Raw genomic sequence first — 17,513 nt, 5'->3', positions numbered from 1 at the left:
CCACTAAAAGTACAATAGAAATACTAAATGAACAGCTTTGTATTTCTTTTACTTATAAGAATTAATTTTAATTCATTTTCAAATTAGATGTTTACATAGTACTATGAAGCTGTAAAATTCTATATGATTTCTGAGTATTTCTATCTCTTGACAGGACAATTTTAAAAGTTAAAATTGAATCTCAATTCTACTGTTAGAACAAAACAAACAAAAACCCCACCACAATAAGGATCAAAAGACTTCTAGAAGAACTACTTAAAGAACTAATGGTGATATTAATAAGAATAATGAAAGCAGAATCAGTGTGCTGTTTCCATCCCTTTGCTTTTGAATGTAGAAAGACATATTGCATATTCAATCTTTAACAATTTGAAAAAAAAATTGGTGTAACTTTCCCATCTATGAAATTGCAATGATAGCTTCAAAGAGACAGAAACTGAATAAGGAATCACAATCACTAATATAAGAAACTACATTTTGCTGAAATGCAAGTCCCTTTTAAAAGATGAACTTTGTGTAAAACAATTAATATTGGGTGCTAAAGTTGAAATGTCATATTGTAGAGGTGCTTTCAGACCACAAAGCAACAGAACAAAGAATTCTAAATCTGGAGGAAAGGCCTAGTTTCGAAGAGAACTTCAATCTTATGATAAAAGTGCAAGATGTCAGAAAAATTACAGCTTTGAAGACAAAGATGAATAATTTGGTTTAGAGAAATGTTTCTGAAAGAAATCCATATTTACAATTGGAACCAAAGGCATGCTTTTATGATGATCTATTTCTATGCAATTATCTTTGAAAAAAACCTAATAAAAGATACATAAAGAAACAAACAAGATATAATTTTCACATAAAAGAAAATTCAGTGGAAGAAAACACTATATCTTTGTGTTTATATGAATAATATCAAATTGTATTGACAAAAACTCTCACAGTTGTATCAATGCATGAGTGTATTTTTGAAACCATTTCATTAATCACTCAAACAAGCTCCATGCCTTTGCGGCTAGAACACAATAATCAAGATGAACAGATACATAAGGGTGAAAGGAATACTTCATTCTTAACTGTAATATTTTAACCAGTACATCACAAACGTAGAATCATGGATCAACTTAAACATAGTGCACTATGGGGAGGGTGGAGGTGGAAAGGGGTAGTTTTAAATGGTTGAGCGCCAAATAATTTTATCCCCAAATTAGTAAAAATATCTGGTCTAGAGAAACAAAAACTGGTAGGGCAGCTCGTTTTTTTGTTGTTTTTTTTTTTTACCGGCAACGCAACAATGTGACTCCCACTATTTTAATCACAGGGGTTTCATTGATCTATCTACCACCTCTCAGGGAGATGGATCACCTACACTGACAGGAGAACTCCTCCTGTCGAGATAGATAGTACCTAGTGTGAAGCATTACAGCAGTGGTTTTAACTTACCAAGAGAAAAATGTCCAGAGGCATGTCCCTCTCCAAGGTGTAATTTCTGCTGAAAGCTCTCCACAGAGAGACATACATAAGAGACTGTACCAGAAGTAACCACTGTTTATTGTTTGTGTTCTGTTTTGTGGTGTTTTATTTATTTTCTTTTCTTTAATAATAATATATTACATGGTTAATAATTTTGATAATTTTGCTTAGTTTTAATTGTGGTGTTCTCTAACGTATGTCAAAGTAACAGTCTTGCGTCAACCTAGCACTGTCTACACTGAGGATAATAGCTCACCTTAACTAATTATCCTTGCTACAGTTGGTATGGCAGCATCCATTTTTTCATGTTCGCTGTGTATATATATTTTCCTACTGTATCTTCCACTGAAGGCATCTGATGAAGTGGGTTTTAGCCCACGAAAGCTTATACTCAAATAAATTTGTTAGTCTCTAAGGTGCCATTGTTTTTACTGAGAATAAGCTCAGTTTAACTACGCTGCTTAGGGGTGTGGATTGTTCACATTCCAGAATGACAGTTAAAACTGACCTAATATTCTAGTGTAGACCTGGCCTTAAAAGAAATCACCTAAAGAGTAGTCCTAAAACAGGCCAATAATGAACGCTAATGAAATCCTATTATTTCTATGATTACCAATATTTGGAAACAGTCTTCTTTCCAGGAATACATGGCCTATCATTTCTTGTTACTCTGAATTCGATTTGCAGTAATTTTGGGATAAAATTACATGGCCCTCAGCCATTTAAAACTTTCCACCCCACAACTACTTATCTTTAAACTTGGTTAACAGTCAGGCAACTCAGGACTGTACTCAAAACTAAAATGAACTAGTAAACTATGTAAAATAGCTCCTCTCATTGGATTAAAAATAAGAATTAAGAAGGTTTTAAATTAACATGCTAACGGAGACACTTCAAAAACTAATGATATTAACATTTTGACATGACAAAACAGACATTAAATAAAATTCTGCCTAGCTCTGTGTAGGTATGCAGAGGGGAAGCAGCAGTCTTAAGACACTGCCCTCAGGAAATATAAGGAAGGCTGGAGGCTAGTGTTCCATGACATAATCATAGCCTTACTCATAACACAGATAAAAAGACTCTACAGCCTCTGAACAGCAGTAGCCACCATCCTTTACTAATAGCAAGACAGTACAGAGCTCCCTCTGACAGAGCATCCTGCTATAAGAGGCTTTTAAAGTTGGTCTCTGATATAAAAATTGAAAAAGGAGAGGAAAAAGGCTAGAGTTTAGTTTACTAAAGTTTTAAAAGACCTCTTAGTTTAGTTCAATATATACTTTTAAATCTATTTACATTTATATGCCTGCATTTATATTTTTATTTGCATGTTACCTATAACAAACATTTTATGATTTGCCTACATATATTTTATTTTTAAAAAGTAGGTTATAACCACAATAATCAACAGCAGAATATAGGAGATGATTTTAAAAATATTTACGTGGATTGAATAGTGTAACTAAAAGTGAGGTTTCTAAGTAGTAAGAAAGAGCACAGAATGAGGAAGGAAAATAAAATAATGTCGTATAAGTCAGTCAAATACATGAAGTATTACATAATTTAAGTGGCTGGACTCAGAAGGCAAACACAGATAGTTAGACACTGTTCAGTTTATGAGGAAAACAAGTAAAAAGAGGAAATTGCTGCTAAATGGAAATGTGTTGTAGCATACTAACCAGGAAAGAGGATTTTTTTTTTTTTTTTTTTTTTTTTTTTTTTTAACAACTATGAGCTTCTAAAGACTATAGCACAATGTGCAGCTGTACTTTAGAAGATAAACAGGATGCTGGATTGAAGGACTACATGCACACAATGTTACATATAGTGCTATTATTGTTATTAAAGACATTTAGATCTTACCTACTGTGCTGCTTATGGCTCTCATTGACATTGCCTAGAAAGATTTTATAATACATAAACAGAGACTAAATGTAGACCAATATGAACTAAAACCATAAAGTGGTTTAAATCTTAGCCACTTCTGAATCCTTCACCGGTGCTGACACTTTACCTACAAGCTTTCAGCAAATGAATACTGTAATATTTTTGAGGAGGTTGAAATATAAGAAATTTCATGCCATTGTTGTGTTAAGGCTCTCTCACCCAGTCCCTGAAACTTTTGGGTTCTGAAAACAATTTTGCTTCTTACATCCACCATACATTTTTAAACCAAACTGAAGGATATTAATTTTTAAACTGAATAATACAATCTATGTACTCTTCAGAATGGTTTGGGATCCTTCTGAATGCAATATATTGCCTAAATGTTGTAGATGCTCCCTCAGCAATTAGAGGAAATTAATACCAGGGGAAAATATAACAAGGAACAAAAATATTTTCCATCTGGATGGAAAGGAGACAAAGTCTGCAGCAAGCACAAGCAAAATGGTGACTTAAAATCTGCAGCTGCTAGTCTCTGTCAGATTAAAATGGCCATAGACTAGAAAACCACGCTAGGAAAAGCATGTACAAAAAGCCAAAGCAAAACTAAGCAGTTCAGAAGGCAGAAAGGGGAAGGAAACAAAAGTCAGGCTGTTTTCTCCATCTCTCCTGTGCCATTCCTCTCCTTCAGTCCCTCCTCCTCATTCTGGATTAGTCTGGTGTTCTCCACATTAAGAAACATGAAAAAATATCAAACCCAATTTGTCACATGGCTGAAGCATCAAGTCAACTGAATGGGAAATCTTTAGGGGAAAAACTTACTTACTTTTTCCTGTGTGTGCATGTACTCGGATAACTCAAAAGAGTTTTGTTCAAAAATTTCCAACTTAACTTGTACTTGAATGATTAATGAATTTGGAAAGCCTTTCTTTTAATGCAAGTTACAGACCTGTGTACTGAGTACATGAAGTATAAGTTCCCATAACTGCAGAAGATGCATACGACGATAATCTTCAATAGTGGCAGGGCAGTTATTTGATCAGTGATTTTCATAGCCCAACTGACTCTATTTGAGAGGGTATTTTGGACCTGGCAATCTTACTAGATATCATATAGAAAAATTGTGAAATTTTATGATGATCTGATTTTGTACCTGTGATATAAATTAAATTAATATGCCTGCTAATGACTGAAGTTTTACTCAAGGATAGAATTCCTCAGTATCTTTTTCTTGCAATAATGACTTGGAAACCCCCCCAAATGAACTTGTCATTTGCTTACTACATTTATAAGATTTTAAAGTTAATGGTGTAATAAACTCAGATGTTATAGCTAGTATATCCTGAAATGAATACATTATGGGAATCACAAATATGTAATTGCAGAAAGTTGAAAGAGCATTGTTGCTGGCGTGAATACTGTGAATCTCATTAATATCATCCCGCAAGTCCATCCTTACTTGAATGAATAATCCTATTGATTTAAATGATGTTATTTATATGAATAAGGCTTTTCCGGTATAGGCCCAATATTTTCAAGTGAAGTAGGACTGAGCCCCATTAGTATTTGGAAGGAAGATTTCTAGGAGAAAACAGGGTTATGTGCAAACCATGTATACTTTCCATACCATACTGTTGCAACTAGGTCTCAGGTAAACAACTGAAAAATGAAAATGTTAACTTAAGTAGCAGCCCAACTTTTGGAGATGGAGGAAAAAAAATTGGAAAATATTCCCTCAAAAGTAACGAGAATCCTTCATTTGCGGTTTACGAAGATACTTTTATATTTTGTGCAATTTTCCTGTCTTCAATAACAAGCAGCTTACTAGTTTTCAAAAATACACTGAAGTTCATCTGTTCCATCGTCGCAAACAATACTATAGTTTGGGACCCTCAACATTTAATCCTATAAATTCACTTTTTTTCCCTTTTAGATAACGCACCTTTTCTCCTCAAACAATATTCAGCATAGAACATGTTATTGTGTTAGGGTGGCCAGATGTCCCGATTTTAGGGTCTTTTTTTAATATAGGCTCCTATTATCCCCCCACCCCCATCCCCATTTTTCATATTTGCTGTCTTGTCACCCTATATTGTGTATAAGACCCACATACTGTCAACACACAATCAGTATGATATAGTGTACAGCACTCATTTTAAAAGTACATTTTATCTGTCTTAAGTGATATGAATACCCAACATTAAATTATCATATAACAAAAAGCACATTTTATAGTAAACCATCACACGTGGGACACGCAAGATCAGCTGACAGGGACTACACTGTGTTGATATGTACTACTGAACTCAAGTCTCTTCTTCTGAATGCTGGATCTGAAGAGAAGTTTGAGTCAGCATGTTAATGCCTATGGATAATGTACCACGTCAGAATAAGAAACGTCATTATAACTGAAACAGAATTACCATATGTTTAAGCAGGCCTCTGGCAGAGTGTGAGCTCACAGCAAGGAGCAAAATGACCCCCTTTAGCCTAATAACATTGCTTGATACAAGATTGTATCCCATTAGCTAATAATGAGAGACAGGTTTTTTATCAATTCTTAAGACATTAGATTACACATAAGGGAATCAGATTTCTTGAGTTCTGCTGAAAGACAAAACTTTAAAGCTCTAAGTAAATCCAGTGAATGTCAACTTTATTTTGCTTTTTGCTTTAAAAGGGAAATATTGGGGAACAGTGGAATTGGGATTAGGCCAAAAAATGTTAAATGAATATCCCAGACCTTGTTCTAAAAATAATTTTACCTAAGCAAAAGCAATAAGAGAATTTACAAAACAGGGCTGCTAGTTCCCCAGATACCAGGCTAGGGTAATTCCTTACTAAGAACACTATCTTGAGGGCTGCCCAAAGAAAGAAAAATACGAGTCAACAGATTCAAGGAAGGTAGGCAAATCTTCATAACACTAAACTGATCCTCCAAGCATGTAATCATTTGCTATAGTAGGCAGCCAATTTCTCTAATGTTAACTAATGGACTGGAGACCCAACAGACTGGTGTTCAATCAACCCTGGAGTCATGCTATGACTGATGCTGACCAGTAATTCATCTTTAAGGATCACCAGGAAGGTTTGATCTTTGCAACAGGAAATCTGGAGCAGCTGAAAGCAGAATGAGATACTGTGGTTCAAAATGTTCTTAGTACAAGGATTGGCTAGACCAGTCTAAATCAATCAAGTTTTGCTCCCTCCATTTATGTCTTTCAGACTCTTTGAAGGAGGAAAGATATGCACAGAGAATTCCACCTGCTGACAGAACTCCCAACAACCTGAATCTGTGACAAAACCTCTTCAGCTAAGTTCTCAATTTGGTTACAAATAAGTCCACCATGCAAAACTCTATTCTGTGCATATCTGCTGATAATTTTAAGAGTATTTCCCAAGAAGCAATTAAGGCAGTCCACCTGCTGTTCAGACTCATGGCTAGATGCCTTGGTGGACTGGAGATAAACTTCTGTTCGGTATAAAAAAAAGCAATGATCCCTCCTGAGCTGAGCTATTCACCCAAATGCTCCCCATTTGGGGAGATATGACGAGGCCTATGTTTTCTAAAATTTCATGGATACAGAACTGACTGTAGAATTTGGCTGCATTCAAAAAAAATTATGGAAAAATTGTGAACTAAGTTTAACTCTATGATATACTGCCTTCCTGAATCTCGAGGCAGACTGAACAGTATTTTTCAGGTAACTGTGAAATGCCCTTTCTCATCTAAATATGTGATAACTATGAATTCCAACAGTGATAATTTCAATGCCAGCTATCACACTGTTCATCATTTTAGCAAAAGAACCCCAAACATCCAGTTTATATACTTATCTACCACTGGTGGATGCAGTGGGGCATAATGAGGAAGGAGCAATGATGTAGCTGGTTGCTATCGTGATCTGCAGGAGGAGAAATTTTATGTTTTTCCATTTTTTTTGTTCATTAACAATATATTAGGTATTCAACCCTCCATCCCTCCCTAAAGATAAATCAGCTATGCCCTGCTCAGCAAAGGAGAATGGAAGAAGAACATTCACTCCCTAATGCCAAAAGCTTTGAACACCTAACAGATGCTCAAACCTTAAATAATGTCTCAACTCCTGCCTGATGCTGAAAGTCCAAATGCCTCCTAATCAGCTGCCAAAATCTCCAGCTTTCCACATGGCAACTTCTATGCAACTACATGTTGTCAATGCAAAATTCTTTGGCACCTGTAAAATTTAAAATTTGGTACAGTGTAAAACTGAAAAATCATTTCAAAATTGAGATCTACGTTCAAATTAACATATCATGGAATTCTGCACTGAGTGTATTGTTCATTCTCATAACCTAATATAAGAATGGCCATACTGGGTCAGACCAATGGTCCAACTAGCTCGGTATCCTATCTTTGGACAACAGCCAGTGCCAGATGCTTCAGAGGGAGTGAACAGAGTGAGTCAATTTATTGAGAGATCCATCCTGTTGTCCACGATCCATATTGTGGTATGTAACCCATCACTTAAATCAGCTTCTGTATCAGATGACTCGAGGATAGCTCATGTGATAACAAATTTTTTAAAAGACTCCAGAGGCGATCCTGGCAATTACAAGCTGGTAAGCCTAACTTTGGTGCCAGGCAAATTGGTTGAAACCTATAGTAAAGAACAGAATTATCAGATATGCAGATTAATGTGATATGTTGGGGAAGAGTCAACATAGCTTTTTAAAGGGAAATCATGCTGCATCAGTCTAACAGATTTCTTTGAGGGGGGCAACAAACATGTGGACAAGGGTGATCCAGTGAATACAGTGTGCTTGAACTTTCAGAAAGCCTTTGACAAGGTCCCTAACCAAAGGATCTTAACCAAACCACGATGTCATGGGATAAGAGAGAAGATCAGGAACTGGTTAAAAGACAGGAAACAAAAGGCAGGAACAAATGGTCAGTTTTCAGAAGAGAGAGAGGTGAACACCAGTGTCCTCCTGGGATCTGTACTTGGACAGTGCTGTTCAACATATTCAAAAACGATTTGGAAAAAGGGGTAAACAGTGAAGTGGCAAAGTTTGCAGATGATACAAAAGTACTTAAACTAGTAAAGTCCAAAGCAGCCTGCGAAGACTTACAAAGGGATCTCACAAAACTGAGTGACTGGAACCAATAACATGGCAGAGAAAATTCAGTGCTGATAAAGGCAAAGTAATGGGAAAATATTGGAAAACATAATCCCAACTATACATACAAAATAATAGGAATCTAAATGAATTGTTACTGTTCAAGAAAGAGATCTTGGACCCATTGTGGCTAGTTCTCTGAGAACATCCACTCACTGTGCAGCAGCAGACAAAAAAGCTTAACAGAGTGTTAGGAACCATTAGGAAAGATGTAATAATAAGACAGTAAATATTATAATGCCACTATATAAATCCATGGAATGCCCACACCTTGAGTACTACACGTAGTTCTGGTCGCCCCATCTCAAAAAATGATATATAAGAAATGGAAACAATACAGAAAAGGGCAACAAAAATCACTAGTGGTATGGAACATCTTCCACATAGTAAGAGATTAAAAAGACTGAGAAATTAACCTTCCCCCACTCTTTTTCCCCCCAGACTTTCCCCTCCCTGGGTTACCCTGAGAGGCTACACTGATCCAAACTCCTTGGAACTTAAAACAAAGAGGAATTAACCTTCCCCCTCTCCTTTTCCCCCCATCAATCCCTCGTGAGTTCCGACCCAATCCCCTTGGGTCTTAAAACAAGGGGAAAAAATCAATCAGGTTCTTAAAAAAAGAAAGCTTTTAATTAAAGAAAGAAAAGGTAAAAATTATCTCTGTAAAATCAGGATGGAAAATGTTTTACAGGGTACTCAAGATTCATATAGCCTAGAGGGACCTCCCCCGCCCCTTAGCCTGAGATTCAAAGTTACAGCAAACAGAGGTAAAAATCCTTCCAGCAAAAGACACATTTACAAGTTAAGAAAACAAACATAAGACTAATCCGCCTTTCCTGGCTATTACTTACTATTTTGAAACATGAGAGACTGATTCAGAAAGATTGGAGAAAACTGGGTGTACGTCTGGTCCCTCTTAGCCCCAGAGCAAACAACAAACAAAACAAACAGCACAAACAAAGACTTCCCTCCACCAAGATTTGAAAGTATCTTGTCCCCCCATTGGTCCTCTGGTCAGGTGTCAGCCAGGTTCACTGAGCTTCTTAACCCTTTACAGGTAAAAGAGACATTAACCCTTAACCATCTGTTTATGACAACACCATAGACGGGGGTCAGCTTATGAATGGGTATAGAGAGGGAGAGGTGGGACGACACAGCCCCTCCCACCAACAGAGGGAGGAAGGAGAGGCAGCACAGCCAGCAGAGCCGCAAGGGAAAAGGTGGGGTCAGAGTCTCTCTGCCTCTGGCCATGCTGCTCTCCCTCCAGCCTCCGAAGCAGCTGCAGCTCTGGGGTTGGCAGGCTGCAGATGTGCTGCTTGGCCCCACCCCCCCAGAGCAGGCTGTGGCCGCGCCACCTGGGCACCGGAGCACGCTGCAGCCACGCTGCCTGGCCCAGCCTGCTGCAACCCGCCAGAGCAGGCTGCGGCCGCACTGCGCAGCCTGCCGGAGCTGCTCCAGCCAGGTCAGAGACATCCTCCCATGGCCCTCCCCAGATAAGGTGGGAATGGATGGGATGGGGAGAGTGTGGGGGATGGTCACAGGGGTTACTCCCCTGACTCCCAGCTTCTCCCCCACAAAAAATTTCCCCACTAGTTGCTGTCCCGGCCCATCAGGATAAGCAGCTGGTCTGCCAGGACACTTTGTTTACTTAGGTTTACCTCCGTGCCTGCGGACGCTCGAGGTAAACAAACCATCTCGGACCACCAGCGGCTTATCCTGATGGCCCAGGAGCCAAAATTTGCTGATCCCTGAATTATAGGGCTGGCTTACGAACAGGTTATAAACATTTTCCATTTTTACTTATCCATACTGGGGGGGAGGGTCGGCTTATAAACGAACCGGCTTATGATTGAGTATATATGGTAAGTACATCTTTACACAAAATACAGTCAACTGGAAGAACTCGTTACCAGGGGATGTTGTGAAGGCCAAAAGTATAAATGAGTTCAAAAAAGAATTAGGGTGGTAATAACTACAAACCTTGGATGGAGGGGTACAGTTCTTCTCTACATACAGGAATAGCTGAATTAGATTTGGACCCATGTTCCCAAACTGAGTCCTCCTAGGCTCAGAGTCCATGGCAGATCATGTGGTGGTGGCAATTCCTCCATACGCACAGACAAAGCTTACTTAGAATGCCTTATTTCTCCAGGATAGGTCCCAAGAGTAAAAGGAGCAAAATAAGCTGTACCTATTGGGTTCATATACATGTTCACATGCATTTTTTTTGCTCATTGTCATGTTGAAAAAAATCCTATATATGAAGTAAACCAAACGAATACTGTATTCACAAGGGAACATCAAAAGCCTAATGAGCAGATTGATCCAACTACTTAAATGTGGAGGAGAGAAGCAGCAACTCTTTAGTTTTAATCTGGAAGGAACCTGAAGTAGAATTATCTACTACATATATTCAATATGTTGAAGTAATGCTGTCCAGGAAACAAGCAGACAAATTATAGTAGCTATACAGAACTAAAAAAGAGAAGAATTATTTCACACTATTTTGTATTAAGCTTTTTCATTTCTTTGGTCACTAACAACAGATACAGCAAAATTATTTATTAGTATAGTCTTAAAAATATTTAAAAATCATCAGGCAAGATCTTTTTAATTTGTTTTAACATTAGTGACAAACAGTGGTATCTATTAAATTTTGCTCACCTATTGTCTGATGGCAGAAGTGAAAGCAATGCCAAAGCTGAAAGCTTTCTTCTTTCTGGTTGGGTAATATTATCCATGCGGTCAACCCACATTTCAATCATGTTACCAAGAAGCTGGTCCAACTGCAAAAACAAACCCCCGTCACAATATTACATATAGTCTACAAATGCAGTGTTAAACTCTTGATGTAGGCAAGTATTTTCCTTTATGTGAATATATGTAAAAGTGAGACATGTTTCACATAATTTGAATGTTTATATTTCAGTATATTAGAAATTCAATTATTTTAATTTAGCTCTTAATTTAGACCATCTAATCTGATTTCCTGTATAAAGCAGGCCATTCAATTTCTCTCATTTACCCATTTTGAGCTTAATAACTTGTGGTTGGCCAAACATATCTTCCAGAAAGGCATCCAATCTTGATTCCAAGATTTCAAGAGACAGAAAAACCACCAAATTCTTTGGTAGTTTGTTCTAGTGATTAATTACCTCATTGTGAGAAATCTTTGCCTTAATTCTAATTTGAATTGATCTTGACTTCAGCTTCCAGCCATTGGTTCGGTTCTTGTTATACCTTTCTCATCTAAATTAAATGGCCCTTTAGTATTGGTCTCAGCAATGCCATATACAGAAGTAAAATCACCTCCTCACTCCTACTCAGAATCTATATTCTGAAGTTTCAGATTAATCTGTGTGAATTCATACGCCTCAATTAAGAATTAACTCACTGCACAGAAGCAGCTTTTTGGATGCTAGGCAATACATTAGGTAAGTGCACTATATTTTCACCCTCTGAGCAATGGTTTCATGGTAAATTTATACTATAATTCTACACTGTAAGCAAATCAAGAATTACTAAATTCTTTAAAAACTATAAAAGAGTATGAATTTTAAATTGTACAGTTAATAGTTATGCTGAACGCAACTGCTGGGCAGGATATTTAAAGAAGGAAAGTGCATCCTCTACTTTCATTTTGCTTTCTTACAGTTCCTTGGAACAGGTGTTGCCTTTCAAATGAGTGACCTGGATGTTGTGTGTGCGTGTATGTGTATATTTTCTTTTTGTTTTGTTTTAAACCCATTTCCTTAACAATCTGAGGTGATTATGTGATTCAACCTAGCTACTGTGCACATTTATCTTCAAGAATCAGAGTAATTGGACACTATAAGGCAGATTCCTATTCCTATTGAAGTTAATGAAAAAACTCCCATTAACTTCAACAGAAGCAGGATCAGCGGACCGAGAGAACTAGCACAAGCTGGCAGGCCTAAAGGGAAAAAAAGGAAGGTGAGAGACAGACAAAGAGAATAGATCAATTGATAGACAAGCCTAGATGCTAATCTGAGCGCAAAAAAAGCTCGAGTGAATGAAGGTCAAGAAGGTGTGTGTGGGTGTGGGTGTGGGTGTGTGAGTGTGTGTGTGTGTGGGGGGGGGGGGTAAACTGGAAGATATTTGACCTTGTAATACAATGGCTATACGCTGAGACAGAGGAAGAAAATAAACCCAAATATCTAAGAGCATCTGGGGGAGGATGTACAGTCTGAAGTGTACCAAGATAGCTGGAGAGAATTGGAAGGAAATCATTCATATCAAACATGATTACAATAGATCTTACAGGGTCAAACTGGGTTTGGCGCTGCATCGTGCTAGGTATGGTACAAACACAAAAGATCACATGGCTTCAACCCACAGAGTTTACAATCGAAAATGACACATGACACACGAAGTTGTGGGGGAGAGGAACACAATCAAACATACAAAAGTACTAGATACATACAAATATTACCAATTTCCCCCCCCAATATTAGCAATCATTAAGTATTACCATATGCCAATCAATCAATCAATCCATCATTAATTAGCTTACTTCTTAGAGGCAGTGAGGCAGAGGAGACTGAAGGAACAGAAGTTAAGGAAGAGCATTTGATACAGTGTTAAGGAGTTGACAAAGTTGGAGATAAAGCTGGTATGTTTAGAGGCAGAGAGAGAGTGGGTGCCATGCTAAGAATCAAGAACAGACAAGTAAGGAAGGGTACAGTTACCTTAAAAGTAAGAATGAGCCTAGTGCAGTTTAAAAACAGTCTTTTGACACAGAGTATGAAGAAACATGTCCTGAAATCAACTGAATACTGTGAATAGTGTTAGTGAGGTAGCGTATATGTTGAGACTTGCATTTTTTTGTTCTTGAATATACATGATAATGAAACTCTACAAAAATCAGGTTCTTAATTTAGCATATGATAGAGTTTTTTTTTTTTTTTAAATTCACACTTATGGAGATGTAGGTTGAAACTCCATAATTAAATCTGCAATCTGCACCCATTATAATCCTTATTTTCTCATACCAGTTAATGTTGTTAAACATAATTTGAAAGAATTAAACAAATTGAGGATGAAACAATAGCAATGATATAACCAGGTGTTATTCTTGAAATAACTGTGAGTTTTACTTTTTCAGATATTTCACTAGTATTTTAATTTTGAATGAGACTGCTGATAGTAATGAAAAAATCGAAACACAGGAAATTCCCTGTGGATGGGTAAATAAAGTTCAGCTTTTCTTTATGCAATAATATATTTAGTGCATGGCAACACAGAATATACTCTACTAACAACAGAATAGGAGCTACTGTACATAAATCTCCCAGCAAATTTTGGCAAACAGATTTCACATAGTTGAACCACTTTTACACACCTTTCAATAGACATCACATTATTTTGTGACAGTATGGAATGTCAGATACCATATATTATAGGAGAAGGTAATTAATAAAGGCAGTGATTACATGTGCTTGATTCTACCCATATTCATTTTAAACTAAGAGTTATCATCAAAGCTATAATACTTCCAGAAATTACAATATAAAACTGATGGAACAGCACAGTTAGGAAAATTCCAATTGCCTGGCAGCAAAGGAAAAGGAGCAGCAGCTACCAAAGAACAGAACTCTACACATCAGATCAGATGCTTGACGGAAAACCAAAATCCCAGTTAGGGAATTACAATGTAAAGCAGTTTGAAATTAGTGAGACTCAGTGTTGTCCCCATCTTAAAAAAGGTAGTATGAAATATGGAGAGCTGTCAGATTCAAACTAATTCAACTATATTGTTCAAATGAGGATTTGGTTTGTCTGGTAGAATCTCATGAACAGCATTTAATGGTTTGTTTAGTTTGCAAAAGAGAAGACTGAGAGGGGACATGATAGCAGTTTTCAGGTATCTAAAAGGGCGTCATAAGGAGGATGGAGAAAACTTGATATGGCGCAGAGGGGGAGTGAAGCAGCACTCAGCTGTTGCTCCTGAATGGCTGTTACTGAGGGGAAGTGAGATAAGCCACCTTGGTATTGGCACCAGCAGGAATCAGTGTCTTGCACCATGCAACCTACGTAGGGGCTCCAGGCAGTGCCCCGGAAACATGTGAGGCCAGTGTGTGCAGCACTGGAGGCAGCTCTTGTCAGTAGAGGTGGCTGCCGCATTTGGTCAGTGGGGCGCTCTCCTAAGCAGCTGTCCCGCCCTCCTCCCTCCCCCGCCCCCAGCCAGAGCACAGGGAGCTTGGGACTCCACAGGCATCTGGTGAGTTCCCGACCCACCTTCCCCAGGGCAGGCTCTTGCTGAAGGGCTGCGAGATGCAGGGACAGAGAGATGGGTTTGTCAGAGAGGCCACCAGAAAGAGTTGCTGACTGCACTCTGATGGCACCAAAAAAGTGGTTGTGAAGACTCCTGCTCTAGCCCGTGTACATACTGGGAAAAGGAGACTAAAGACAAAAGGTGCAAGAAACAGAAGAGAAAAAGTTGAAAAAAACCCCAAACCACACAGTTTGGCAAATTAGCTGGTGAGAAGCTGTCCAACAAAGGCAGCATACTCAAAGAGAAGGCATAAAATGGATACTCCATTCTATTACTAACTCTCACAAATAATGACCTCTTCTGAGAGACCTAGTGCTATAGTTAGCTGTGGGAGTGTGCTCTAGTCTAAGTTCACCACCAGTAGAAATATGAAAAATCCATCGGATGGTATCTTCAGATGTTGCTGTGCAGATCTGTGTCACTGCAGGAAGGGCTTGAGAAGAGATCCTTTGTCAACACAACTTAAGTCACATAAGCAATTGCAAAATTCAAAAACAAACCGAAAAAGGAAAAAGAAAGAAAGCTGCATGAAAATACAAAGGAAAAAATAAAAAGGAGGAGGAGGGAATAGTAGAGGGAAAGCCAAAAAATAAATGCAAAGTGAAAAAGCATAGAGTAAAACAAAGGTCCCTCTATAGTAACTCCTCATTTAAAGTCATCTCAGTTAACATTGTTTCAGTTACGTTGCTGATCAATTAGAGAACATGCTTGTTTAAAGTTGCGCAATCCTCCCTTACAACGTTGTTTGGCATCTACATGCTTTGTTCACGGCTTGCAGAAAGAACAGCCTGTTGGGGGTTAGCAGGGTAGGTCTCTACTTCTCTACAGTCTTCTTAGCTTAATTGCTTGTCGGGGTGAGCACTTGCAAAGGAACAAAGTGCACAAAACCTTTTATATTCAGCACCAGCAGACAGCTTCCCTGACACCAAACCTCCCATGCATCTTGGGTCAGTGGCTGTTAGGGCATTACTGTAGGTCCTTGTCCAGTCTGGAGTAACTGTTGGAACATTTTCCCACTGGAAACAAAAACTATTCAGTGATCTTGTTAGCAACGCCAGTTATGTGCATAGCTCCCAAATAGATCTGGTCATGGCAATGTATAATATCACTTCCTCTTTTCACTTGGTAAATCCCCAGTAATTCACTGATAGAGAATGTCACTTGGTAACCACCAACACAAAATGAACCCAAGATGTCCTGCTTAGTAGACAGACACTGGCCATTCTAGCAATGATGCCAAATTAATGTGATGTGTGACTCTGTGGGGAGGCAACCCTCTGAACAAGCCATCCCAGACCTGCAGAAGAGCTCTCTGTAAGATCTAACGGCTCTCTCTTTCACCAACAGAAATGGGTCCAATAAAATATATTACCTCACCCACCTCATCTTGAATTGTGTTAGAGGAATTGAACCAATTCCAGTTACCATTCAGTTATATTCTGGTATATCCCACATGCTGCGTACCAGTTAACTGGTTCTGGGCATGTCAAGGCTTTTAAAATGAATTAAGAAATCCCTTATTACCATAACCTGTTGGGCAAAACCAGCTAGGCAGATGAGGGCTTTCAGTTCCCATCCCAAGTGGTTGATTTTCCTCTGAAGGATTAAATTGATGGGAAGGGTGGCTGCTGCTCTTAATCTTTCAGTGTTCATGAGTAGGGGAAATAACCCTTTGTGACACCCTGTAACACTCATATTCATTATTCATATATGGTTGTGATATTTCCATCCAAATGTGTGTATAAAGTTATGAGATTGTGCTATGGTTGTTACTGAAATGTGCTGTCACTTTGCTAGTGACACACAAAGAATCCCTACCCAAGTGGGCATTGACCACTCATTAATCAACTGTGCGACTCAACTATGCAAGCACCACCCAGTGGGAACTGATCATTCACAGTGACTTAGGGCTTGTCTACACTGGCACTTTACAGCGCTGCAACTTTCTCACTCGGGGGGGTGAACACCCCCATCCCCCTGAGTGCTACAAGTTTAAGCACTATGGGAGTTGCACTCCAGACAGACATCATCTACCTTTCCAAATGCAAACAGATGGACATCATACCAAGAGGACTAAAGGTCCTCAATATATGTTCCATTCTATGCATCCGAAGTGGGCTGTAGCCCACGAAAGCTTATGCTCAAATAAATTTGTTAGTCTCTAAAGTGCCACAAGTACTCCTGTTCTTTTTGCTCCCAGCACTGGTAGCGACACACCTTGTGGAGGTGTTTTTTTTTTTTTTTTTTAGAGTGGCAGCACTTTAACGTTGCCAGTGTATACAAACACTCAGCAAAACCCACCAGGACATGCCTGGGTTAGTATCTACCAGAGTGCCAGGCACATGGGTCAAGGGTATAAAATAACGGACAACTGCAGCAGGCAAGGGCCTTTCTCCTCTATCACCTATACTGGAAACAATCAGGATACCAAGAAGACAAAGATCATCTGAGGAGACTGGTCCAGACTTCAGGAGGAAAGTCTGTACATTAAGGTCTGTAACAGCCAATGGGGTGAGAATATTGCTTGATTCAAATCCTGTTTAGTTTATAGAATATAGATTGGGCGCTTATTTTTATTTTCTTTGGTGACCATCTCTGTCCTTTTATGCCTACCACTTACAACCACTTAAAATCTATTTTTCTGTAGTTAATAAAACTGTTTTATAGCTTACCTAAAACAGTGTGTTTTGCTTGAAGTGTTTGGGAGACC

The 17,513-nt window shown here is 38.5% G+C and overlaps 1 protein-coding gene across 5 annotated transcripts in view; it reads right to left on the bottom strand.

The window, feature by feature from the left end:
* Nucleotides 1-17,513, bottom strand: part of IPO11 (importin 11) — a 242,114-nt gene that overhangs the window by 61,851 nt on the left and 162,750 nt on the right. For all 5 annotated transcript variants that reach the window (XR_012656088.1, XM_032801164.2, XM_032801163.2 and 2 more), the window contains one exon: nt 11,173-11,294. Coding sequence is in view for 4 of the 5 variants with exons in the window: in XM_032801164.2 (XP_032657055.1) it covers nt 11,173-11,294 (122 nt within the window). In the remaining variant the exon portion in view is untranslated. The remainder of the gene's footprint in view (nt 1-11,172; nt 11,295-17,513) is intronic.

Source organism: Chelonoidis abingdonii, chromosome 6 (assembly GCF_003597395.2).
Source record: "Chelonoidis abingdonii isolate Lonesome George chromosome 6, CheloAbing_2.0, whole genome shotgun sequence".
NCBI classification, from domain to species: domain Eukaryota; kingdom Metazoa; phylum Chordata; order Testudines; family Testudinidae; genus Chelonoidis; species Chelonoidis abingdonii.
Note: the sequence above shows the minus strand (reverse complement) of the source record. Positions and strands in the feature narration are given on the sequence as shown.